The 26,489-nt window shown below is 45.2% G+C and overlaps 3 protein-coding genes across 7 annotated transcripts; 2 read left to right on the top strand and 1 right to left on the bottom strand.

Moving 5' to 3' along the window:
- The first annotated feature begins 591 nt into the window (after positions 1–591).
- Positions 592–3,402, top strand: foxo3a (forkhead box O3A). The gene is made up of 2 exons (XM_086126513.1): positions 592–1,125; positions 2,221–3,402. Exons 1-2 carry the CDS (start codon positions 592–594, stop codon positions 3,400–3,402), a joined length of 1,716 nt encoding a protein of 571 aa, XP_085982639.1.
- Positions 1,066–13,952, bottom strand: zbtb24 (zinc finger and BTB domain containing 24). 4 transcript variants are annotated; one of them, XM_086126509.1, is made up of 9 exons: positions 13,926–13,952; positions 12,539–13,248; positions 11,813–11,980; positions 11,660–11,743; positions 11,463–11,546; positions 11,129–11,210; positions 10,469–10,703; positions 8,179–8,588; positions 1,066–1,159 (listed from the first exon to the last, which is right to left on the bottom strand). In XM_086126509.1, exons 2-8 carry the CDS (start codon positions 13,233–13,235, stop codon positions 8,202–8,204), a joined length of 1,737 nt encoding a protein of 578 aa, XP_085982635.1. In that variant the 5' UTR covers positions 13,236–13,248; positions 13,926–13,952; the 3' UTR covers positions 1,066–1,159; positions 8,179–8,201. The 4 variants fall into 4 exon arrangements, with proteins under 4 accessions (XP_085982635.1, XP_085982636.1, XP_085982638.1 ...); XM_086126510.1 differs by having other exon boundaries at positions 12,539–13,251; positions 13,926–13,942; XM_086126512.1 differs by lacking the exons at positions 1,066–1,159; positions 13,926–13,952 and adding an exon at positions 2,077–3,429 and having other exon boundaries at positions 12,539–13,905.
- A 104-nt stretch (positions 13,953–14,056) lies between these two features.
- Positions 14,057–26,300, top strand: ddo (D-aspartate oxidase). 2 transcript variants are annotated; one of them, XM_086127219.1, is made up of 5 exons: positions 14,057–14,347; positions 15,672–15,844; positions 16,440–16,548; positions 24,265–24,441; positions 24,848–26,300. In XM_086127219.1, exons 2-5 carry the CDS (start codon positions 15,673–15,675, stop codon positions 25,407–25,409), a joined length of 1,020 nt encoding a protein of 339 aa, XP_085983345.1. In that variant the 5' UTR covers positions 14,057–14,347; position 15,672; the 3' UTR covers positions 25,410–26,300. The 2 variants fall into 2 exon arrangements, with proteins under 2 accessions (XP_085983345.1, XP_085983343.1); XM_086127217.1 differs by lacking the exon at positions 14,057–14,347 and having other exon boundaries at positions 15,625–15,844.
- Positions 26,301–26,489: the final 189 nt, after the last annotated feature.

The following is a 26,489-nucleotide window of genomic DNA, read 5'->3' as shown; positions in this document are numbered from 1 at the left end:
ATTTTTAGGGGCCATTTGGTGCAAAAAAATTGCCCTTTATAAAAGGGACAGCTGACTTTTTTCCAACATTTTTTGCATGATGTGGAACCTGCTGGGCATCCCCATGGGGGGGGGGGGGCAGGCGGTGACGTCACTGCCCCATACTGTCGCTTTAATTTGGAGCAGCGCAGAGGAGGAAGAGGAGGAGGTCGAGGAAGAAGAGGAGGTGTAGCAGCAGGATTGTTTGGTTGAATGAACGTTTTGCGTGTGCAAATATCACCGTGGAGGTGAAGTGCTGGTGAGCACGGAACATTTCTGCAGGAAGAAGGAGGAGGTGCAACGATGAAGATGCCCAAGAAAGTCGCGGGAGGAAACGGTCAAGATGGCAGCGTAGTGACATGTTAAATGCTTCTGGGTGCTCACGGAGGAACGCAAAGCCGAAATCCCCCCTCCCCGCTTTCCTCTCCCGGGTTCACGAGGAAAAGCCATCGCGATGCCTGCTTAGCATGCATTCCAGTAAATAGACAGCACCTCCCATTCTCCTCCACCACCGCACACATTGATGGAATGCGACCTGAGTGACTTCCCGACCCAATCATCGCCCACCGTGAGATGGCCGAAGCCAGCGAGCCGAACGTGGAAATCGACCCGGACTTTGAACCCCAGAAACGACCGCGCTCTTGCACTTGGCCGCTGCCCCGTCCGGAGCTCGGCGCGACGGGCAAAGCGGGGGCGAACGACGCTGATGTCATTCCGGAGGAAGAGGATGACGACGAAGAGGGAGGAGGGGGAGGAGGTGGAGGCGGCGGTGTGCCCCGGGAGGCCACCGGGGCTGTCACGCCGAGCCCACTCACTTCCTCCGGCCTCCACCTCCCGACGCAGCGCCGCACCGAAGACTCCGCGGATGGCTCGCTGTCCTCGGCTCATCTGGTGCCGGCGGCGGCCACCACAGCCTCGCAGCAGCTGCGCAAGTCGTCGGCTCGTCGGAACGCCTGGGGGAACTATTCGTACGCGGACCTCATCACGCAGGCCATCGAGTCGTCCCCCGAGAAGAGACTCACCTTGTCGCAGATCTACGAGTGGATGGTCCGCTCCGTGCCCTACTTCAAGGACAAGGGAGACACCAACAGCTCGGCCGGATGGAAGGTGAGGGAGCGCCGGACATCGTTCCTGCGCACACCTGCCAATGATTAATTGCCGTTTTTTTATGTTTGCAAATGATTTAACAAATCGGATACTAGCTGTGCAGTGCATTTGGAAGGACGTTACAAGTGCTTCACTTTTGTATGGTGTCTGTCACAGCATTTACTCCAAAACCGATGGCATACTTTTTTTGTCATCAAAATTTTACATACAATACCCAAGGCTGACAACATGGAGACAAAAAAGGTTTCACAATGTTTGTTTGTTTTTTTAGGCGGGGGCAATTGATCGAAAATTAAAAATCCTAATGTGGACACTGCTTAACTTTTTCCACATTTTACAATTCATGAAAAAAATGTATCATATGTTTAGAAGTTAAACATCTATATTAATTTATATAGTGGTAGTTTATTTATTAGCAATTAGCTTGAGCCACGAGCTCTGAACTCGACTCGGCTTGGTTGACTTCACAATAAACGCCACTTTGGCAAATAGAGAACAATTATCAAAAGGAGTAAAAATAAATTCAAATTTAGTGTGGGGGACTATTTATGTTATCGGCTATGTTTGTATTGTAAACATACGGAAATCAATTGAATAACATGCCCTATGTTAGCACGGTACAGACAGCGTCTCGCTTCTCGCTTGATGTTAAGGATTACAGTCCAGCCCGGACAACCAATTCATCTGTCATGGAATCAAGTCAGATGAGAGCTTTGAAGGATTTAAGTGTGTGTGTGTGTGTGTGTCAGGAAATAGGTTTATAATCCTGTAGTTTGCACGTGGAACGCGGGTTGATTCTCGGGAATTTTTCTTGAAGGAATGATCATGCTGTTTTATTATCTATTTTTTTAAAGCAGATTCCGTAATTCTCAAAGCCTCTCCTTGCTAGCACGCACTGCTTACACAAACAGCATGGCTGTGGACAGAGAAGAAATGACAAAAACAGCCATCTTTGCCAATTTAGCCAATCGGTCGCTATATTTCAGGACTACTGAAAAAAGCAACTTTTAGAAACAAAAATTCCCGACGACAAAACTGTCTTTGCTTCGTCAATTTCAATGGTGCCATACAAAGAAACGTTCCTTGCCTCCACAGAATTCCATCCGGCACAACCTGTCCCTGCATAGCCGCTTCGTGAAGGTCCAGAACGAAGGCACCGGGAAGAGCTCGTGGTGGATGGTCAACCCGGACGGCGGCAAAGGCGGCAAAGCGCCGCGTCGCCGCGCCGTCTCCATGGACAACAGCAAATACATCAAAGGCGCCCGAGGCCGCGCCATCAAGAAGAAAGCCTCGCTGCAGGCCGCCCAGGACGGCGGCTCCGAGAGCTCGTCCAGCCTCTCCAAGTGGACGGGCAGCCCCACGTCGCGCAGCAGCGACGAGCTGGACGCCTGGACCGACTTCCGCTCGCGCACCAACTCCAACGCCAGCACGCTGAGCGGGCGCCTGTCGCCCATCTTGGCCAACCTGGAGCTGGACGAGGTGCCCGTGGACGACTCGCCGTTGTCCCCCATGTTGTACTCGAGCCCCAGCAGCATGTCGCCGTCGGCGGGGCCCGCCGGACTCTCCGACCTGGCGGGCACCATGAACCTCAACGACGGGCTGTCCGACAACCTGATGGACGACCTGCTGGACAACATCAGCCTGACGGCGTCCCAGCAACCGACCTCCAACAAGGAGGATGACGACAAAGGCCAGGGCGGCGCCGTCTTCGCGTTTGGCAGCCCTGTCGGCAGCTACGTCTCCACCCCGCTTTTCAGCCCCACGTCCATCACCGGCCTGCGCCAGTCGCCCATGCAGACCATCCAGGAGAACAAGCAGACCACTTTCTCCTGCGCGGCGCACCTGACCCTGCAGGATCTCCTCAGCCTGGACTCTGGCAACGTCCTGCTCACCCAGTCTGACCCGCTCATGTCGCAGGCCAGCACCGCCGTGGCCCTGCAGAACCCGCGCCGCAACACGCTGCTTGTGCGCAAAGACGACGTCCCTTCCGCCAACCAGGCACAAATTTCTTCCGGCGGGAATGGCCTCAAGTCTCCCGGCAAAAGCTCTTGTCATGGAATCAAGTCAGACGAGAGCCAGGACCGTTTCTCCTCCGCCGCCGCTGACCTGGACCTCGAGGTGTTCAACGGCGCACTGGAGTGCGACATGGACTCCATCATCCGCAATGAACTGATGGAGGCTGACTGCCTGGACCTCAGTTTCGACGCCGCCCACAACGCCAACGTGAACCCGGGGGGCTTCAAGCAGACGTCGCCGCAGAGCTGGGTCCAGAGCTGAGGGGTATGGAACGCACTGTCAAAGAGACTCCGGTGGTGGGGGGAAAAAGAGCGTGTTAAAAGTGTATTCCTGTCTTCTTATTTTTCCATCCTATATAATTTGAGGTGTGACGGTAAAGAAACGAGGCAAGAAATCACACATTCACTTTTGCTTGATGCTGCAACAGTTGCGTGATTGTGCAATGTGAAAACTCGGTCCTGCTTCAGTGAGGTTGCGGTGTCGACATGGGATGGAAGACGTATGAAGCCATCCGGCACAGTTTTTAACACTGGCCATTGGAGGGAGGGAGTTTAAAGGTGGCTAGCCAAGCTAGCTTTTTTTTTTTTTTTCTGGCTCACTGACCTGTGCGTAAGGTTGAAATGGACAAGTGAAGTATGTTAACTTTAACACCCAAGACTCATTTCCTACACTCCTTTTTTTGTTGAAAGCAATAATTGCTGATGATGCTTGATGCTAGCCACGCAGCTAATGCTAATTGCTAAGGCAATGTGAAAGGCACTACAACCTATCAAGGAGGAGTTAAAGGCAATTTTCCAGCTTCTGGGTGGCATCAGAAAGGGCAAGAGGGAAAAAAAACACAATCAGAGTGTTAGGTTTAACAGATTCACTGCCCACACACTCTTCGCGTTAAAAGCAATTGTCCCAGTCCAAGATGCTAGCCACAGAGTCAATTATCTCAGCGGGTTGTTTTTTTTTTTTTCGCTGCCTGTCCTGTGAGTACGGTACCGATGTTTGAATTGGAGGTTGAAGTCATCCTGTGAATTTTCTGGCTTCCAAGGTAGCATCAGAAGCTAATCGCAGGGAGCCGGTTTATCCGCGAGTGCCCCGATACGCTGATTTTGCCAGGAAGGCAGTATGGAAGGTGCTACTAGTTGTCTAAGCTAGCTGTTTTGTAGCTTTTATTCGGCTCGCTGTCCTGCAAGTATGGGTGTGAAATGGGGGGGGTTTGAAGTCTTCCTGTGAATTCGCTGGCTCTGCCACTAGCGCCTCTGATGTGCCCATTTGCCGGGAACGCTTTAACCAAACAGGAATTAAGCTAACACAATCCGATAGCAGAACACTAGAGAGTCATGAGTGACATTGTTTCTTTATTGTCACACCTCGTATGTTTGGTGTACTGGATTCTTAAAAAAAAGTGTGTGTGTGTGGGGGGGGGGGGGGGGGATTCTATGAACCTGAGCGAGTCTCATACTGAAACAGGAACAAAAGTTGCGTTCATCTCAGGGAAGATGATTTTGTTCTCTCACATCAACATTTTTTGCCAAACAAGGGCCAAGAGCCCGTTTACATGGAGAAGAAAACTAAAGGAGAATACTTGACTTATTTTTATTTTTTTGTCTTTGGGGGACTAAAAGGAAAATCTGATGCACACCAAATATGAACATGTACAGCTATTCCGTGACATAAGTGGCCACATAATGTGCTTTATTTATTTTTTGGCGGTGGATGGGTGAGGGGATTGAGATTACTCGTGAAATCATTGTGAAGTTTAGTTTTAGAAGGTACATCGACGCTACAGTCCAACCATCGTCAACTCTAGCGGAATATCGGAAGAAGTGCTCACTGGTGGACGCAGCATTTCACCACCAAGCCACCAAATTATATTTGTCAATTCATGTAGCGGTTTGGCGCATGACGTGGCCAAACACAAATACCCATATGCCGTCACGTCAACAGAACAACACGAGAAACGAATGCTGCTAACAATTGTTAGCTAATGCTAGTCTATGCTAACACTGCGTTTTGGGGTCAGTGTTTTTGCGCTGGAACTTAGGCTAGCTGATCATGTCACTGGAGGAGGAACTCTGTGGGGTGGTAACTATGTTCATTAGCACAAGTCTCGCACATGGGCGCATTTTCAGAAATAGTTCACGAAAGATTCACTTGGTTGTTTAATTTAATACTTTTCCATGCACCTTTACTGCCATAAGATTACGACTATGAGATTAGAAGATTGACGACTTTTTTTTTCCTGTTGCACTTTTTATTCCACTAGCATTGTGATTCCTTCCGCATTTATTTGAGTGTCTTCCTCATTAGATCGCACCTTTATTCCACTAAAATGGTGACTTTTCTCACAGACATCCACAATTTTATTCCCAGAAAATGGTGACTCATCTTGAACAAATCTGCTCTCGTCAAATTGCATAACATGAATTGACTACTTCTTTCCTTGTGATATGGCAACTTCCCCACATGAATACTTTTGTAATATTTTTTTCTCCAAATTGTTTTTTTTTAACGCAACTCGGTTCGACTATGTAAACTTATCCTGTGTTATTTTACGTTTTTATTCCCACAATAGTATGAGTTTGTTCCTGTATTATGGCAATTTTTTTCACGCTAGTTTATTTTCTAATGTTGTCCCTTAATATTCGTAAATGTACAACTTTCATGGTTTTCATATTTATTCTCGTAAAATTAAGATTTTTTTCCCCACGTTAATTTCAGATTTTTCCCCGCCTTAATTCACAAATTTTTCGTCATTTACTTTGTGCCGTGAGGTCGCGCCATTCCTACCTTAGTACGACAGCATTCTCACGATTGACTTTGTGTTGATCTACACCATTTTTCTGTACTATCGCATTTTAAACAAAATGAATCGTTGACAATGTTTACTTCTGCGATGCTGCTTGCCCTTATTTTGTCACTCGTCGCGTAAATAGCGAAATAATGGGATAAACGGCTCCAGAAGACGGAATCATTCCGCTGTCATTTGGTGACTTCTTGGAGCTGTAAAGAGATGATAGCAGGGGGGAGGGGGGGGGGGCGGCATGAGGAACCCAACCCTTCCCACCCTTGTTATCAGCACTGTAGCAGGTGCTGCCCCCCTGTGACGGGAGCCATTATCTTCCGAGTCATTCTTGCCATTTCGTCACTCACAGTATTTGAAAATATTGCCAAACCTTTGCGCATATTCATAGCTAGAAATCGAGTGTTGTAGATAGCTGGAACCATAGCTAAGGGCAAAAAATATATATATACAGTATATCTTAAACTATTTGTAAGACCACCAAGACCCATTTAATTATTTCATGAATTGTGTTCGTAGCTTTTTTTTTGTTTTCAAGCGCCACCCATTTCAGGGTCCACAGTTTATGTGACGCCTTCTGGAGCACTTTTTAAAAATGTTTTTGTAAAGATAACAATTTGACATTTTTTTAAGTGTAAATCATTTTTGCCCACTGTCATCGCTCGCCCCTCTCCTCTTGCTCCTACTAGAACAAAAATGTGATGTTTACAAGCTTCTCAAGAGATGGTGCATGTAAATAAAGCTTTGAGAGCCACTCTAGCAAATCTCTTTTTATTTGTGTGTGTGTGTGTAAAAATCCTTTCCCCCCCCCGAGGAATTGCATGGTTGCAGGTGGTCTGGAGAGGTCATTTCCTATTGGCTGGCAGGCCCCGGAGCTCCCGGCCAATGGCGTCTCTGTATCCGAGAGGAACGCAGCTGGCCTCGAGCCCGAGCTGTGCATATTTTTACACCTTTCGATAGATGTAGCTCAGTTTGCTGTCGCCATGGTAGCAAGGAGGTAGTGGTAAGGGTCACGGCAGGACAGTGGATTTTGTTTGTCACATTTCAAAGACCGATATTTCATTTTGGAATTCAGTTACAATTGCGTCCTGTCATCCGTTTTTTTAAAATGTATTCTTTCATCAAATAATACTGAGTCCTATTCATTAATTAATCAAATATTTTGTTATTAAATGTTGCGTAAAGTAGAATTGAAAACGGCCGCATGGTTTATTTCTTCAATCTGCATAATGTGCCCACATGCAGTCCTGAAGAAATGACCTCAATGGCTTCATTAGTCCCACCGCATACGTGGAAGCTGAAATGAAACCTTTTTAAGTAAAAACAACAGTACTCTATAAATGAACTTTATTTAAACCTCTGTCAAACTGTGTTACTGAAGTAACGTAGTACGTTTTACAAATGTACCGTAATCTGACAAGATTCACGTAATAACTTGATGAGAGTTATCGTGTTAAAAGATGAGACATTTTAAGTTTCACCTAATAATGTGATGACATTTGGCTTCTGCGTTCAGCATCACAAAATGAGGCAAATACTTCCAGTTCAGGTCACTGGCGGTAGCTAGTATGTCTTCTTTTTAACGCTTAAATAATTTTAAACAATTTTTTTTATCACTACGGCTTATATAGATTTTTTTTTGGTTTGTTTGTTTTGAGTCAGTGCCAATTCAGAAATTTGGCAGAATAAAATTTCGCAATCAGAGGATTAAGAAAAAAATAAAATAAATAATAAAATAACTCACATTTTTAGTCCCTTAATGCTTATCAAAATAACGACAGGAATCACAGTCAGAACATTTGACTGTTCTAAAATGCTTTGTCCTTTGGCATTTGCTGAACTTCACAAGAGAGAGAACTCTCAGCCAAAATGTAGACATAAAACAATTAGCAAAAATGAATAAATAAATAAAGGAAAAAGAAAATCTGCCGATTTTGGCCAATTCTAGTTTTGGCTGATCCCATCAGCTAGCCGATAAATCGGTCAGTCACTATTCGTAACATTGATTTTATGAGACATCAAAATGGACTCCGCCAGCCAGTCACCTCAACCGGAAGTAACTAACTTATCATGTTACCACGTGAAACTTACTTATCATGGGTTGAGAGTGAAGTTGTTTGTTTGTTTTCTGGCATGGTAGGAATATTGTACACGTAACGTATTGTTTAGCGCACTTTGAGCTGCCTCCATTTTTTGTTTTCATCCCCAACAAGTGTAACTAGATGCCACGAGTGTTAGCTTACTGGATTCGCCGGTGACGCTGCGCTCAAGGGTGTCCGGGTGGCGGCGCGGCCGTGGAGTAGACGGTCCCGGCCTGGATCTGGAAAGTGTGTCCGTGGATGTGGTGGCTGGAGATGTGCTCGCCCGTGTGGCTGATGGAGATGGGCTGGTTGACGTGGACGCCCTGGACGTGCGTTGGCGCCACCTGCTGGGCGGGCCCATGCGCCGCATGCAGGTGCTCGGCGGCCTCCTTGCTCAGGGTGATAACGTACATGGACTCGGTCCGCGGCGGCGCGGCCTGAGTGTCCAGCGCGCCGAGCATCTGGATCTGGGGCGTGACAGTGCCGATCTCCTGCGTCAAGCTGATGTTGTCCCCAGTCACCAGAAGCTGGATCTCCTGCTCCGAGCCTGACTCCAGCTGATACTTCTGGACCTGTGGCAAGAGATGCGTTACATTTACTCTTGTCACATTGACTCATCTTGTGGGTTGTATGCCGGCCATTTTTTTCCCCCAGCTACGTTCATGCAAATGTAATGCAACTTTGCAATGGTGAGGTTTTTTTTCTCTTTTTTTCCTAATTTGGTCACTTCCAACTTCAGCTCTATAAGTCAAGCTTCTATGGAAGTCAAGATGGCGCCCGAGTAGGCAGCCGTCGGCAAGTGCTCTCATGAGCCTTGCTTTTTTTTTTTTTTTTTTTGGTTTGTTTTGTCACTTTGTGCTTGTTGTTACGTCGTGTGGACCTGATGTGGACTTTTTTCAGCATTTTTTGGCCACGACATTCATCAAGGACAAAACTCTGTGCTTGGTGGTTGCGCCTTCTCGGCAGCATGGGTATACCAGCACTGTTTTTGCCTGGGAGGAATGTCGGCGCCATTTGACTGTCGTTGCTGGACATTCCCGGAGCGCCAGTGTCTTGCGCCTGTTATGGGCAGCATTGTCACAGCCCCGCTTTGTTCAGCGGAGAGATCGGTGCTGTTGAACGGTCTGCGGCTGGATGGATGTAAGTCTTGAGGAGCCGACGATGAGAAGAAAGGAGCGTTAGCGCGGAGCGCCGATGCGGATTTGGAGCTGGGAGTCGCGGCTTGGAATTCAAGTGGATTTGCATGGGACAGGAGAGGTGAGCCAATCTCTTTTTCGTCACTGGATGCTACAGCTTCGTGTTTGCTTTCAAAACTTAGCTTGTAGCAGACGTGTGCACATTTTCAGCATGACGTCACTGACCCACTGGTGAAAGGACACTTTGATCCTCTCCTCTTTCATCTATAACTGCTTCAGACAACAAAGTGTATGCAGAAAAGTGGTGAAGATTGCACGACTGTCTGTGACTGTGTCCTATGTGTTGTGTTATTTTTGTTATTTTGACTTCAAAATGGCGCCGCGTGAGTGGCTGCCTTTCCAGCAGCTCCTATATTTTGTTGTTCTACTTCTTCCTATCATAACTTTGCTGCTTTGAATCGGGAATTTCTCCATTGCGAGACTAATAAAGGTTTTCTTATCTTTTCTTAAATTTGTTGTATATTGCCATATACTATACGATATATTGTTTATAAACTTTCTACCACTTAAAAAAAAAATCCAAAGTGCAACTAACATGATCACCATTAAAATACAGATGCGTAGTAGGCCCAAGTGTTCTTAAAAAAAAACTTTGCAAAAACGTATAGTTCTTATCATAAGTCACTGTAACATTATTACAACAGTAACTCTACTAAAATATAGGAAAATAAAATAAGCACTTGAATAATCATTCATTTAAAAGGTGCATGTGCGTGCTCTGGCATTTGTTTTTTTTTGGAAATTGAAGGATGTTGTTGTAAACAGGAACAATCTTACTTTTCCTGAAATCTAGCATGTGTCATGTTCTTGACTAGAGATGAGTGCCCTTTCATTTTTCTATATGCATATTGTATTTATTTGTCAGTCGAGATCAGAGATGAGCAACTGGCGCATGCAGCCCATGAGCACATTCTGGGTTTCCCCTTGACTAATTAAAAAAAAGGGGGAAAAAAAGGTTTGTATTTTTTTTCTTGCGTATTCATTTATTTGTTTTTAACAAAACCAATTCTTCAAAAAACGCGGATAAGGATTCAAGATACGTTTTTCACGACAAACAGGAGCGGAGGTGGGGTGTAACGCCCGAAAAAAAATGTTTTCACAATAATTCTATTTAATTCGTTTTTTAAACGTAAGGTGTCATTTCAGCAAGTATTAATTTTTTTAAAAGGTTTTGAATTGTATTTTGGTCACGAAAACATATTTTCAAATTGTGTTTCCGTCCTGTCATGAACGACAAGAACCTTGCCTTGACCTACCTGTGCCTGCAGGGCGGCGCCATCGCCGCCCTGATCGGCGGGCTCCGCTTTGGACACCCTTTCCTTGTTGTGGGTGTTGATGTGCGTCTTCAGGTTGTCGAGGCGCGAGAAGGAGAGGCCGCAGGCCGAGCAGTTGAAGGGCTTCTTGCCCGAGTGGGAGGCCACGTGGCGGCGGTAGGCGCTGCGGTCGGCAAAGGACTTGTCGCACGCGGTGCAGCTGTAAGGCTTTTCGCCTCTGTGGGGCACAACATGGGACATTTTTACACGTAAATAAAAAGGAATAAATACATTTCAAGAACCAAGTTTAAGAGAAAAAAATCTGCTTATGAAATGCGGTCTAAAATTTTTTTGGACAAGACTCACTCAGGCAATACTTTGCACATCGCTGGACTAAGCAAAATTTTTGTCACGGTTACCCTGCGACGGCGGATCTGGGGTTGAGGTAATGGCCCATTCCCAATTTCTCTTCCGCTTAAAATCAGGACCTCAAATGGGAAAATAGTATTGTGTACTTCACATATCAGACTGCAACAGTTGGAGCGAAGGCAAAGGGGCTAAGTTACCCTTTGCAAAACTTGAGCCGGTACTTCCAACAGTACCCGTTTTGTCCCGTGGAAAAGCACCGACAGCAATTAGTTAGCGTGCAGTGATGATGCTCACCTGTGTATCCGGATGTGCGTCTGCAAAGTGCTCTTGACAGAAAAACATTTCCCGCAGATCTCACACGTGAACGGCTTCTCACCTGCCACATATGACGTCGCAGCCAACAATTTACAAGGAAATTGTACTTTTTTTCTTTTTTTTGCAGTTATAATGGCCATCAATTCTACGCAGGTTTTAGCGATGCAAAATCCGTTCAAGTTCGCACAAAACAACAAAAACACATATTTCACCTAACAGTATCGTACTTTACAAAAACATAGAGTAATGGCAAAGCTAGTGGACTTTTATAAAGCAAAGTACTATCCATCCACCCATTTTATTTTTTTTTTACCTGTGTGAGTGCGCAAGTGCTTTTTCAACTGGGCCGTATCCAAAAACTTGTGCTGGCATTGAGCACATTCTGGAAGTGATTTGCCTACAATGAATACAGAAACGACAATTAATAAAATTCACACTTTCGAGGGCCGGGCAATATGACCTTCAAATAAAATCAAATAAAAAAACGCATCCAGTCTGCTTCCATCTGACCTGTGTGGACCCTGTAATGACTTTTCAGCTGCCTCCTCTGAGTGAAGCTCTTTCCACACTGGTCGCAGCAGAATGACTTGTTTTCTGTAAGACACGTGAAGTCACGTGATTAGGTTACACGCACGCCTTACGCGGGAAGCAAGATGGGATCACCTTGGTGGAGGTTCATGTGCTCGTGAAGGCTGTGCTTGGTGGCGAGGACTTTGGAGCACACGCTGCACACGAACGGCGTCTCTCCGGTGTGCTTGCGCTGGTGCACCAGGAGCGTGTGCTTCTGCGTGAACGCCGCGTCGCACACCTGGCAGGAGAAAGGCTTCTCTCCTGCGGGGGAGGGGGGGCAACAATGACATCACTTCCTGTACAGTGCTAGGAGGGAAGACTGGATTAGCTCGTGAGCACAACAAAAAATATAAGCGAGACGTTTTGAGCAGGAATGCTTGGCACGATTTTTTTTTTCAGACCGATATCGGCACGAGTATTCACACTTTAAGTAGTCAGCAATACCTCGAGTCCTTTTGATATCATGTATAAAATTTCATTGAGCACAATGGCTAAAAATTGTCAACAACTTTCTGATTCAGATGATTATTCGGAGACTACCACCGAGAAGGACTTACTCAATGTCAGATTTTATTTTTGACAATAATGTATCGGTGGCTGGTATCGTCAGCCACCATTAGCACCTTAAAATAAGGCCGTCATAGGCCCGCTACCGAGAACTGGTATCCTTACTCACCCATCCCTACTTTTGAGAATTTTATCTATGGGGAGAATGTACGAAAAGATGTCTGTAAATCTGAGCAAGTTTTGGTACGGCACCGTGTGTATACCGGGGTCTACTGTCATGACAGTCATGTTAAAAATGATGCAGGAGGTCACCTGTGTGAGTACGCTGGTGGATCTTCAGGAAGATATGGTTTTTGAAACCTTTGCCACAGTCGTGACATCTGGCCTCCGTGTCAGGATACTTTCTCTTCCTGCACCTCCTTACCGGCTCTCCTCCTCCAGGTGATAAGTCTCCGCCCACTTTAAAGGCGTCGTACTTGACGGGCAGCATGATCCTGCGTCTTCCTACCCGAGTGGGCTGTTCCCCTTCGTTTCTGTTGTTAGCTACTTCCTGTTGCTCTTCGGCGTGGTCATCACACGAGGGATTCTTCTTCCTTTGCTTCCCGACGAGCAGGCTCTTCTTGGCTCGCCCTCCCTTGCGTCGCCGCGTGGTCTGCAGCGCGTTCAGGAGGTCGCCCACCTTCAGCAACCGAGCGGCTGCCAGGAGCTGCTCGCCGGCGCCCTCCTCAACGCACACCCGGGCACTGTAGATGAACTCCAGCACCGCACCGCACGTGGCAGCTGTTACGCTGTCCAGTCGGTAGGTAGCCCCGGTGTTGGCGTCAACATCTTTGGCGGTGAAAAGCTGTAAGAAGTAGTCGCTGCTCGCCGCGAGCAGGGCCTTGTGCGCCCGGAAACACTCGCCCTCCACCAGCAGGGTGATGTCACACAGGATTTCACACTTCCTGAGGTGTGCCAATTTGCTCAGGACGGTCATCTTGTGCGAGGAAGATGAGGCCGTCAGTGTCATCTTCTTCAGTGAACTGCTGAGAAATAGAACACTTTTGGGGCATGCCTTCCTTGACCATCATTAAAAAAGTGCTATTACGAATGTTCAGTGGGAATTGTACACAGAAATAATTGTACAGTTGCACACGTGACAATGTGCTATTGTACAGCTGTTATAGATATTTTTTACAGTAGCAAGAAACTGCTTTTCAGTTATTTTACACAAAACAAGACCATTTGTCGCAAATATTATTTTCTCCCTCGTTCATTTGCTAATTTTTAGTTCTGAGTGCAACAAGACTTCCCACAAAAAGAGACAAGGAAAAACAACATTCATCAGTCGAAACACAGCTATTTGGATAAGGATTTGATTCAAACATATTTAAAAACGAGAATAAATAAAATACTGTAACATATAATAGCCTTTTCATCAGGCATGTAGTGGACAGTGTCCACTGGACACCTGCCCCAAAGGTGTTTGAAGCTCAAAGGCCAACGTATAACTTTTTCACGTTCGCAAAAAAATAAATAAATAAAAATTAAAAAAACAACAGCACCTCGAACAAAACGCCCGCTTTCTCTCTAAAAGAAAGACAAGGTCAAAACAAAACACTGATCTACGTAAAGACGTAAAATGAATAGAGCTTGGCAACGCATTTGTTGAAGAAACCCCGTCGGGTTTTTCGTGAATAGTGAGCTGTTAGGACCTTACCGTTTTCTTGCTAACCGGAAAAAGTCAGTGAGGTGTTATCGCGAGGAATGCACTCATGACGAGACTTCTGTGTGAGCAGATCTACATATATAGTGGATTAGCGCACATCTTATCATGCCGATGTGGCAAAGTGCGCTCCTCGACAGCCTCCATCCAACCTGTTTAAGATGTCTCCACCTTCAAAATAAGTGATTCAAACGATTAGCAAGCTTTGCAGAAGTCTGGATAGGGGGAATCGAGTTTGCGGACCTGGGCCTACTTGCTGTGACGTGACATTCCTTTCTCGAGGGACACTTTGTTGTTCAAATTGGGTGCCTCAACTGTGTTTTTTGAAGCATTGCAGAAGCAGTAATCAGCGTTTAAAAAAAGTTGCAGATTAAGTCATAAACGACGTTGGAGGTCTACACTGAACAACAAAGCAGGTGCGTGATGCTCGTGAAACATTTGTTTTTGTTTTTCCAAGCAAGCAACGATCTCTGGATCATGTCTGCGCACATGAAAATAACATAAATAAATAAACTTTCCTCTGCGCATTCATGAACATTCAACCCCTTTTGCCTGCTGATGAACTCATGCGTCATATTCAATTAGATTCGAACTGGATTTGCTGGATAACTGACATTCTCTAACTAGCAAGGTACAGTGATAACTCTACTTACTAACGTCTCTTCATACGAAAGTAGCTCTAACAAGGTTAATTATGAACCACTGGTGTAGATAGATATGTGTCTGTGCAACGTTCTAGTCATTCACCCAGAAAAAGTGTTCATCAGTCGGGCGATCGCTCACTATGCTGATTTTTGCCTTGGACGTTTTCGAAGGATTGTTAAAAGCCGATAAAAGCAAACGTCCTCGGATCAGTTCTTCACAAAACGCCAGGCAAAAAAACACTTCTGAGAGAGTACATGAACGAACGAGGGCAAAGCACGATGAGGACGCAGTTAAAAGTGACATGACCATCATTTTTATTCTATATTCTTTGGGGGGTTTTTTTTTACACTATGCACGACTCTTAATTTATTGCGCAATAATCTAATTGTAACATGTATTTGTTAGAGGCTTAGAACGGGTTAGGGCATTTACTTCTCTACAAACAACATTTTCTAGTTAAGAAATTTCTTCCAGAACCACTTAATTTAGTAGAGGTACCACCGTACTGTTTGAGTTAAATGTTTTTCCAGTCTGTCCTGTTTGAGGTTGCTGTGTGTCAACCTTCCTCTTTATTTTGCATACTCATGCTTTACATTGGGCGGCCAGGTAGTGAAGTAGTTAGCGCGTCGACCTCACAGTGTGGAGGTCGTGGGTTCGATCCCGGCTCTGGCCTTCCTGTGTGGAGTTTGCATGTTCTCTCCTTGACTCCGTGGGTTTTCTCCGGGTACCCCGGTTTCCTCCCACATTCCAAAAACATGCATGGCAGGCTGATTGAACACCTGAAAATGTCCCAAGGTTGGAATGTGAGCGCAGATGGTTGTTCTATCTGTGTGCACTGCGATTTGCTAGCAACTGGTTTTGGATGTCCCCCGAAGGCTCGAAGACAGCTGGGATAGGCTCCAGCATGCCCCTGCGGATTTTGTGAGGTTAAAGCGGATCAGAAAATGGATGAGTGCTTTCCATTTTACAATCATGTGCTTCTTGGTGTTGGTTGATCACGTAAAATCTCTGGTATGAAAACTTTGTCAAGGCACTGCACGACATAGCCATGCGGGACGTTCGGCTGTTCTTCATGACCGTTATCTCGTGTTCCAGGATGAGAGGAGCAAAGGTGGCGGTGGTAGGCGCGGGCGTGGTGGGCTTGTCCACGGCCGTGTGCATAGCCGAGACTCTCCCCGGCTGCTCGGTCACCCTGCTGGCCGACAAATTCAGCCCAGGGACCACCAGCGACGGAGCGGCCGGGATCCTCTATGCGGAACAATTTCCAGGTGGGCGGAAAAACGCCGATATGCCGTAAAAACACCGGTCAGCACCATTTCACTGAGGATGATGAATGTATGCAGTCGGAAGAGATGAAATGTATTTTTTAAAACCAAACATTATTCAATAAATTGACATATACCACCAATCATTTTTCATCAAAAAGGGGGCCTGCCTCACCCCCCCGCCCCCAAAAACATTTGCGAATCTGCTGTACATGTATATAATATTAAAGACATGTAATTATAAACACAAGGCAGCCAAATAAAATATAGCGATGCTTTGACTTACCGGTTTAATTTATTATGTAACTAATTGGAACTGAACTGATTTCAAAGCAATTTTCCCCATTGATTGGAAATGAAATGCCATTGTGTTGCAGCCCCCTCCAACTTATTAGATCCAAACCAGGATGAATTTTTGAGGTTGGTGATGATTCTGAATAAAGTTCTCCAATACTTGGTCCTATAGCATTTGTTTAACGAGAGAGAAAAATCTGCCAATTTTAAAAAAACTCAAATCAACCAGATGTCAAATTGGTAAATGACTCATGATACAGTACACCTCCTTTTGCACCTCAGCCGCCATCCCTCTCTGCACTAGATATTCCTTTGGAACGCCAAAGATGCTGGTTCCGCGACACCTTTGACCACCTACTGGCCATCGCGCAGTCCAGACACGCACCTGAGGCCGGAGTGCTGCTAAACTCAGGGTAACATGCAAGCGTGAAATGAAGTGAAAGATTTTTCTCTTTTTTTTTTTTCCACAACTGAAAAGTTTCCATGTTTCTGAATAACATGGAAGCTTTTGCCAATGTCACGACTCGGACAAGCCGAGTTAAGTCTGGATCCCAAAAACGTAGATGTAAACAAGGTCTCAGTAACAAAAATATGTTTTAATGCTAATAATCGCACTGATAAAGAGGTAACATAAAGCGCTGGTCAAAACAAGGACCAGAGAGAACATAAACGAATAACAAAAAGTGCTTGCACAAAAGGCAAGGGAGAAAAATAAAGACCGCGAATACAAACGAAAACAATGTATCAAAATACACGCGAGCGAAAAGCCAAATCACAAAACCAAAAGCGTACTTACAAAAAGCAGGGATACCGAGAGGAGAAAACGCGAAACACAACAAGGTCAATAGCCAAATAGTCCATGAGCAGAGAATATAGCAATACCAGAAACAATACTCCGACACAGGTACACCGCAGAAGAGACCTTAAATACAGAGTCTACAAATTACAGATTGACAGCAGGTGCGTACCGAAGTCCGCTCATGCCACCTGCTGGCCAGACCGAAAACCGAATCATGACAGCCAATATATCCCAAGGATCGGCAATTGTAGACGTACTGTATTGGACGTATTTTTCACCATGGTGAAATTGTCTCATTGAAGGGGCGGCACTGTCTGTCCTTTTGTGAGACTTACAGTTTTTAAGGTGTAATTGCATGCAAAGCATTTTAAAATGAGCCTGAATTAATATTTTATTATATATGAAGTCAAGATGGCGCCCGAGTAGGCAGCCGTCAGCAAGTGCTCTCACGAGCCTTGCTTTTTTTGTTGTTTTTGTGTTTGTTTTGTCACTTTGTGTTTGTTGTTACGTCGTGTGGACCTGATGTGGACTTTTTTCAGCATTTTTGGGCCACGACATTCATCAAGGAGGAGACTCTGTGCTTGGTGGTTGCGCCTTCTCGGCAGCATGGGTATACCGGCACTGTTTTTGACTGGAGGAATGTCGGCGCCATTTGACTGTCGTTGCTGGACAGTCCCGGGGCGCTTGTGTCTTGCGCCTGTAATGGGCAGCATTTTTCACAGCCCCGCTTTGTTCAGCGGAGAGATCGGTGCTGTTGAACGGTCTGCGGCTGGATGGATGTAAGTCTTGAGGAGCCGACGATGAGAAGAAAGGAGCGTTAGCGCGGAGCACCGCTGCGGATTTGGAACTGGGAGTCGCGGCTTGGAGTTTGAAGCGGATTACGTGGGACAGAAGAAGTGAACTAGGAGGACTTCCGGTATGACAGCGAGAGGGTAGGCTGCAAACGCGTGGAGCTCCCGGCCGTACGAGCAAAAAACGGAGAAAAAGAACAACAAAAGAACGGAGGCTGCGACCCGAACATAGGATAAGATGGATATGAACAAAGCTCTGTCGGGAAAGGGAAGGGAGAAGAAGAAGAAGAGCGAGAAAAAGACTGAAAACACGCACGACGAAGATGAAGGGGGATCGGCTTTAGCGGCTACTGCTAACATAGCATTAGCTCGCGACATCGACAATCAACCTGCCTGGGCCTCGGCATTGCAGGCTAATCTACAGAGCGGACTCGGAGAAATAAGAGCCAAGATGGACACGGGACAACACCATGTAGACGGCAAGTTGGACAGAATCGTCAAACAAATGGAGGAGATGAAACAAGGACTAGAAAACTTGCGGGAGGAAACTAACAGAAAGCTTGAATCCGTGAACGCTGACATCCGGGTGCAAAGGAAGGACATAGAGATGCTGGAAGAAAGAGCAGGTGAAGTGGAGGACTGGAGTACAGAGGTACAGGAAATTCTCACTGTCTCACTCGAACAACAAAGGAAGCTCCAACAGAAAGTGGCCGACTTGGAAGGAAGGTCGAGGAGGAACAACATCCGAATTTGGGGACTGAAAGAGGGGGTCGAGGGAGATTCCACAATCGACTTTGTTGATAAGCTGATCCATAAAGAGCTGGAAATCTCCGAAGATATTCAACTGGAGATACAAAGGGCGCACAGAGCGCTTGCTCCAAAGCCATTATTGAACAAACCACCACGAGCGATGATAGTAAACTTCCTGAGATTCAACATCAAAGAAAACGTACTCAAGGCGGCCTGGCGAACGCCGCTTCAAGTGAAGGGGAACAGAGTGATCTTTGACCATGACTACGCGACAGAAGTGGCGGCTAAACGTCGAGAATATGCTGGACTTAAAAAAATTCTAAAGGAGAAGGGAATTAGGTTCCAGTCCCCGATGGACACACTGAGGGTCCACTGGACTGAAGGAGTGAAAATATACAACAGCGCTCAGGAGGCGGCGGAGGCGATGCGGATGAGAGGGTGGCAGGTGCCGAGCCTTGGACAAGAGAACCCAACGACACAACAGAGACCGGAGGCAGCGCGCAAGTGGACAAAGACCAAGAGATGAATGTGAGAAAATTTGAACGAGACAAGGAGAATGAAGGACAAAAGCTGCGGAACAAAGAACTCGGACAGGAATGCAGTTGTTTTCAAAGGACTTTTGGAAGACACATAACTTTCTTTAATTTCCCTAGTTCAACGGTTGGTGAGTAAAGAACAAATTTTATGTGGGGATGCTGTTAAAAGTTTTTGAAGGGGGGAGCAACTTTGAGTCGAGACAATTAGAAATCTGTCGACAGGCTCTGAATGTTCGGGTGTAAACGAAAGATGTATAGAGCAATGTAATTTGATTGATAGGCGGGATTTCATTTCCCGAAATAATCCACTGAAGAAGGTTAAAGAATGTTTGGAAATCTACAAAGCTCTGGCCGGGAGCTCTTGTACTGAATTGTTGGACTTTTGTAGTGAGCTTGGGAGATCAGCACTGGAGATGATCTCTGCCACTAAGGGGGCCCTCTCACTAGGAGAGGCTTTACCCCCCACCCACCAACAGGGGAAAGGGGATGCGAAAAGGGAATCCCTTAAAGCTTTGGAATTTCTGATTGTTGATGACAATTTTTTATGTTTTACGGTTATAGTGTTTAGTATGTATGTTGTGATCGGTGACATGGGGGTAAATACAGGATATTCCAGAAAGAATGATGGTTCAACATAGAGACATTAAGGTGGTGTCATTAAATGTGAATGGCATGAACAACCCAGTAAAGAGGGGGAAGGTGTTGACAAAATTAAGAAAGGAGGAGATGCAGGTCATTTTTTTTTACAAGAAACACACCTGACGCCACAAGAACATGAGAAATTGAAAAGGTATGGGTACACTAATACATACTATAGTTCATTTAAAGAATGCCATAGAAGAGGGGTGGCTATATTAATGAAAAACTCAGTGAAATTTGAAATTGACAAAGAGATAAAGGATAGAGAAGGGCGGTATATAGTGGTCAAGGGGACGATGGAAGGCGAGAAGGTCACATTAATCAATGTATATGCTCCACCAGATAGTGAAAGGAATTTTTTTGAAGACCTTTTCAACGTCATAGCTGTGGAAATGGATGGGATCTTGATATGCGGAGGGGACTTCAATGTGGTGCTGAACCATGACTTAGATACAACAAGCACAAGGAAGTCTAGGATACATATAACCAAGTGCATCAACACACAAATAAAACAACTAGGGATAATTGATGTATGGAGGGATGCACACGCGTTACATAGAGACTACACACATTACTCTCATCCACATGCAACCCATGCTAGAATAGACTATTTTTTCATGAAGATGGAGGATAGACACAGGGTGGAAGAATGCAGAATTGGTGTCACCGATTTGTCAGACCACAGCGCTGTGTATATGACAGTGAAATTGACCAGTAGAAGGAAATCTACAATTTGGAGGTTGAATGTAGGTTTGTTGAATGATAAGGAATTGGTACAAGAAATAAAGCGAGATATAGTCAAATATAGGGAAGAAAATGACAATGGAGAAGTTAACCCAAATATTGTGTGGGATGCTCTGAAACTTATAGCACGTGCAATACGGCTTAAAAGGATAAGACAAGAATCATATGAAAAATTAACAAGACAACTGAAAGAACTTGAAGACCAGCATAAAAGAACAAATAACGCAGAGGTACTTATGAAGGTCACAGACACTAGAAAGGAAATAGATCGAATATTATTAACGGAGGTGGAAAAAAGAGCACGGTTTGTGAAGCAGGTTTACTATGAAGGTGGGTCCGGGGCAAGTAAATTACTGGCACGAAGGTTAAGGGTACAACAAGTGTTAAACACAATTCATAAGATTAGGTGCCCCAGAACGAATGAATTATTAAAAGAACCAAAGGAAATAGAGGAAGCATTTCAGCAGTATTATAAGACTTTATATACACAACCGGATGCAGCAGACGAAGAGAGTATCACAACATTTTTGGAGGGCCTGGAATTACCATCAATAGGGGAAGAAGATAATGAATCCCCGAACTCTGAAATTACTGCAGAAGAATTGGAGATTGCAATCGGCGGAACGAAGAACTGTAAAGCTGCGGGTAGTGATGGCTTCCCCTCAGAGTTGTACAAGATATTTAGACAGGAACTACGTCCCCTTTTGCTATCTTCACTACGATATACCATGGAGGAGGGCAAGATTCCACCGTCATGGAAAGAGGCAATAGTCTCTATAATCCCCAAAGAGGGCAAAAATAAAGAGTTATGTAGTAGCTACAGACCAATATCCATACTTAACGTCGATTATAAGATCTATACCTCAATCATATCCAAAAGATTCGAGACTTTCATGCCTGAAATTATAGTAGAGACCAGATGGGTTTTGTCAAAGGTAGACAGGCCCAGGATAATATAAGAAAAACTTTACACATAGTGGAGGCGATTCGGAAGACAGGAATGAGTGCAGTGTTGGTGAGCATGGATGCAGAAAAGGCATTCGATAGTGTGCGGTGGGTCTATCTATATAAAGTCATGGAAAAATTCGGCTTCAATAGGGATTCGATTAGAGTTGTACAGACACTGTATAATGGGCCGACTGCAAGAGTGAAAGTGAATGGCAGCTTGACGGACCGAATAACACTTGAAAGGTCGAGCAGACAAGGATGTTGCCTCTCACCAACACTATTCAATATCTTCATCGAACCCCTAGCCCAGGCAATCAGACAGAATCACAACATCAAAGGCGTGGAGCTGAGAGGCTCAGAACACAAATTGAGCCTGTTTGCCGATGATCTGATAGCATACGTAACACAACCGGAAGAGAGCTTCCCGAAACTGATGGAACAACTGGAAGAATATGAACGTTACTCAGGATATAGACTTAATGTAACAAAAACGCAGATCCTAGCACTTAACTGCACACCATCAAAGTTGATGAAGGGAAAACACAAAGTAAAATGGGACAGTGAGACGGTAAAATACCTAGGTGTGTATGTCACGAAAAGCATGGACAAACTGTTCGAAACGAACTACACAAAGATTAATCAAGCCATCAAGGCAGACCTTGGGAGATGGTCAACACATGTCCTAGACTTAAGCTCTAGAATAGAAATGGTCAAAATGAACATTCTGCCGAGATTGCTATACCTCTATCAGTCGCTACCGATACCCATACCACAGAAACAATTTATAGAATGGGATAAACTGACCTCAAGATTTATCTGGGGGGGTAAGCGGCCGAGGATTAGGCTGACGACACTACAGTTGCCCAAGGAGAAGGGAGGATTGGCGGTACCGAATTTTAAGGATTACTACCGTGCAGCACAACTCAGAGCAGTAGCATGTTGGTGTAACGGAGAGTATAGAGCAAAATGGAAAGAAATTGAAGTGAGGGCTGAGGGATACCTGACTCAAACACTGTTGGGGGACAGAAGATTATTTCGGGTAAAGGAGGGCTTGGCAGATCAAATAACAAAATTCACTTTAAATACGTGGTTCACTATAGTAAAAGGAGGTGAAAATCCTAAGGTGGCTATCACATGATGAGGACTTTCAACCAGGGAAAGATTATGGTTTCAAAAGATGGGAAAGAAAAGGTATCACAGCGACGAGTACGATGATAGAGAAGGGGGAGATGCCGACCTTCCAAAAAATGAAAGAAATGTTTGATCTAGAAAGGAGCGACCTCTTCAGGTATCTACAAGTTAGAGACTACTATACAAAAGAAATAAAAATGGGTACGACAACTGAAAGACATGATGTGATACAGATAATGATGGATGCATATAACGGGGGCAAGAGTAACGTGATTTCATCCCTCTACAAAGGGCTCCTGTTGAACAAGGGGAATTCGACTCTGTATGTAAAAGAGAAATGGGAAAAAGAACTCCAAACCGAGATAACGGAAGAAGAATGGTTAAATATGTGCAGGATACAACAATCAACAACCGCTTCGAGACGTTGGCGGGAGTTTGGTTGGAAAAATATCATGAGATTTTTTATAACCCCAGAGATGACCGGGAAATACAAACAAGGGCAGAGTGAGTGCTGGCGGTTATGTGGACAGGACAGGTCTGTAGATCATGCACACATATTTTGGAAATGTCGAAGGCTGAAAGGTTATTGGGAAGGGGTTTGGAGAGAACCAAAGAAGATACTCGGATATGAAATACCAAAGACCGGCTTAGTGATGTATCTGGGCGATATAAATCAAGGAAATGTACTGACGAGTGACGAGTACTTGGTAAAAGTGTTGCTGGGTGCCAGCAAGAAAGCCATAACAAGAACATGGTTTAAAACTGACCCGCCAACAAAGAACCTATGGCTGGAAATAGTGGGAGAAATATTTGAGTTGGAAAGATTCACATACATATTAAGGGTCCAAGTGGGGAAGTTTAAAACCAGATGGGAAAAATGAGAGGAGTACAAAAACAAATGAAGGAGGGAATGACACCACAAGTCGGGAGAGGTCACTATAGATTACGGATATAAATCCAATAAAAGGGACACTTGTCACTGTTGTTCACAATATTCTGCTATTTTTTATTTGTAGGTGTGTTGTTTATTTTTTTTTATTTTTTCTTTCTTTTTCTTTTTTTCCCCAAATATGTTTGTACGTCATTTGTTGTTTCCTATGTTAAAGGGCCGTCACAGCCATGTATGGACGTTGTTGTGGAAACTAAACACGGGCGGAAATGTACGACGTCCTCTGTATTCATATGTTCAGATTTGTATGGTCCTATGTGTGGTTGAAATAATAAAGATGCTAGTTACAAAAAGAAGTGAACTAATCTCTTTTCGTCAATGGAAGCTACAGCTTCGTGTTTGCTTTCAAAACTTCGCTTGTAGCAGACGTGTGCACATTTTCAGCATGACGTCTCTGATCCACTGGAGAAAGGACACTTTGATCCTCTCCTCTTTCATCTAGAACTGCTTCAGACAACAAAGTGTATGCAGAAAAGTGGTGAAGATTGCACGACTGTCTGTGACTGTGTCCTATGTGTTGTGTTGTGTTATTTTTGTTATTTTGACTTCAAAATGGCGCCGCGAGAGTGGCTGCCCTTCCAGCAGCTCATATATTTTGTTGTTCGACTTCTTGCTTTCATAACTTTGCTGCTGTGAATTGGGAATTTCTCCATTGCGAGACTAATAAAGGTTTTCTTATCTTTTCTTATCTTATCTTATAAAAAAATCAAAATCATATTTTTGATTTATTCTTCTCTACGTCATCTACGAGTGGCCATCTAAACGTAGCCCTTGAGGACAAGATGCTGACTGAGGTGATGTTGTGCACGATGATGTCATCTTTTCTTCACCCCCACCCATAGCGTTCAAATCTTCAGGGAGCCCCCTGCCAACAAGAGGCCCTACTGGTGGGACATCGTGTTTGGCTTTCGCTTCCTGAGCGAACACGAGCTGCGCCGCTTTCCCGAGCACACGTTTGGCCAGGCCTTCACCACCATCAAGTGCGAATGTTCCAGCTACCTGCCCTGGCTACAACACAAGTTTGTTTGGGTTTGAATTTTGGCTCAGACTGATATATTCCACAAACATGCGTGTTTGCTTCTTTTTTCCTATTTCAACCTTTTTTTGGGGGGGGGGGGTTGGATGTATTTTAGTTTTTGGAGGATTTCTGAGACCGATGGGTACAAGAGCCACAGAAAATTTAATCTTTGTTCAAATATTTTCCCCGTTTTTCTGCTTTTCTTAGCTTTGTCTTTAGGGGGCTGTTAGAAGTTTTTTTTTTAAATCACTTTTTCTTTTTCATTTTAATCGGTTTTCATTTTTTGCATGCATTGAATTTCATTTTTCTGGTCAGAACTCATTAATTTTGATATTTTAAATTATTTTCTAAGGACAAGGGCAATAGAAAATAGATGGGTGGCTGGTTTCCTCGTTGTTTGTGTCCAGGTTCACGAAAGCCGGCGGTAAACTGGAGGAGAAGAAAGTGTCCAGTCTCGAGGAGTTGAGCCCGGACTACCACGTCATTGTCAACTGCTCGGGCCTGGGCTCCAAGGAGCTGGTGGGAGACGTCGGGCTCGTCCCGGTCCGGGGCCAGGTCTTGAAGGTGGACGCCCCTTGGCTGAAGCACTTCATCCGTCAAGAGGGAGGGAAGTCATACATCTACCCCGGCTCCAGCTACGTCACTGTGGGCGGCACCCGACAGGAGGGAGATTGGCGCCTGGCGGTCGACCCCGGGGACACCGAGGCCATCTTGGAGCGCTGCACCAGGCTGGAGCCATCCCTGTGTCGGGGTAGAGTGCTGGGGCACTGGGTCGGGCTCAGGCCCTCCAGGAGGAATCCAAGGGTGGAGAGGGCGGGACAGCGGCTGGGCGGCGGCCGCGGGGCCCATGTGGTGCATAACTACGGCCACGGGGGCTACGGCGTCTCTCTGGCCTGGGGGACGGCCGTCGACGCCACCAGGCTGGTCAGGAGCTGCCTTCAAGAAATGCATCTACAAGCCAAACTGTGATCTCCCGATGCCATTGAACGCATCATCGCGGACGAACCAGTGGGGCTAAACGATTTATATAATCTCATTGTGAGTTTCAAAAAATATTTATTATGTAGGTTTTTTTTTTAAAGAGGTACCGCTACTCTTTTTCCGCATATTTTAAGAAACAAGCCATGAATTAATCAGTAGTACAATGTACAATATCCGATTTATTATACATCATTGTTTTGGTAGGCGGCCCGGAAGTCCAGTGGTTAGCACGTCGGCTTCACAGTGCAGAGGTACCGGGTTCGATTCCAGCTCCGGCCTCCCTGTGTGGAGTTTGCATGTTCTCCCCAGGCCTGCGTGGGTTTTCTCCGGGTGCTCCGGTTTCCTCCCACATTCCAAAAAAACATGCATGGCAGGTTGATTGGACGCTCTAAATTGTCCCTGGGTGTGAGTGTGGGCGTGGATGGTTGTTCGTCTCTGTGTGCCCTGCGATTGGCTGGCAACTGATTCAGGGTGTCCCCCGCCTACTGCCCGAAGACGGCTGGGATAGGCTCCAGCACCCCCCGCGACCCTAGTGAGGATCAAGCGGTTCGGAAAATGGATGGATGGATGGGTTGTATAAATTAGGCTTGTGAATTTGTATGAAAGAGAGTAAGTTGTTAACTTACTAAACACTTGGACTTTCAGTCTTAAAACACGGTGGCAACCTAACGGAATTCTACCAAACAAGTGTGGTGTAAATATGAATCAGTAAGTCATAAATCAGATGATGAGAATGCAAACAAATATGTGGCTCTCACTTCAACTTCATGTATTGCATGAAACGACGAGATGTGGACTGCGCTTCTTCAGCTTATCCAGAAAAATGAAATGAATACAATTGACGCATATATGAAAAATAAAGCCTGCTCACCCACCGAAGCAGGGGTTTTTTTTCGCCTCTAAAAATTTCAGCCTTTGCGATTTGTAAATTGCATTCTACTACACTCTTCTAATGTCATATTGTTGTATTCCATTGTTAACAGCTAAATAAAAACTCCGAATGGTGTATTCTGTATGATCTAGTCTGTATGGAGTACATTTGAAAATGAATGCTTAACAAGAATGACC

This window comes from Hippocampus guttulatus, chromosome 13 (assembly GCF_054856545.1).
Source record: "Hippocampus guttulatus isolate MCC_2025c chromosome 13, RoL_Hgut_1.0, whole genome shotgun sequence".
In the NCBI taxonomy this organism is placed as follows: Eukaryota; Metazoa; Chordata; class Actinopteri; order Syngnathiformes; family Syngnathidae; genus Hippocampus; species Hippocampus guttulatus.
The sequence above is the reverse complement of the archived record's forward strand: the minus strand, read 5'-3'. Positions and strand labels throughout refer to the sequence as shown.

Coding starts and splice junctions, on each gene's coding strand:
- foxo3a (XM_086126513.1), top strand. CDS start 592: ATGGCCGAAGCCAGCGAGCCGAACGTGGAAATCGACCCGGACTTTGAA. Junction 1,126..2,220: donor ACAGCTCGGCCGGATGGAAG/GTGAGGGAGCGC, acceptor TTGCCTCCACAG/AATTCCATCCGGCACAACCT.
- ddo (XM_086127217.1), top strand. CDS start 15,625: ATGCGGGACGTTCGGCTGTTCTTCATGACCGTTATCTCGTGTTCCAGG. Junction 16,549..24,264: donor GGAGTGCTGCTAAACTCAGG/GTAACATGCAAG, acceptor CCCCACCCATAG/CGTTCAAATCTTCAGGGAGC. Junction 24,442..24,847: donor CTGCCCTGGCTACAACACAA/GTTTGTTTGGGT, acceptor GTTTGTGTCCAG/GTTCACGAAAGCCGGCGGTA.
- zbtb24 (XM_086126509.1), bottom strand. CDS start 13,235: ATGACACTGACGGCCTCATCTTCCTCGCACAAGATGACCGTCCTGAGC. Junction 11,211..11,462: donor GCACTTGCGCACTCACACAG/GTAAAAAAAAAA, acceptor CATATGTGGCAG/GTGAGAAGCCGTTCACGTGT. Junction 10,704..11,128: donor ACGCACATCCGGATACACAG/GTGAGCATCATC, acceptor TGTGCCCCACAG/AGGCGAAAAGCCTTACAGCT.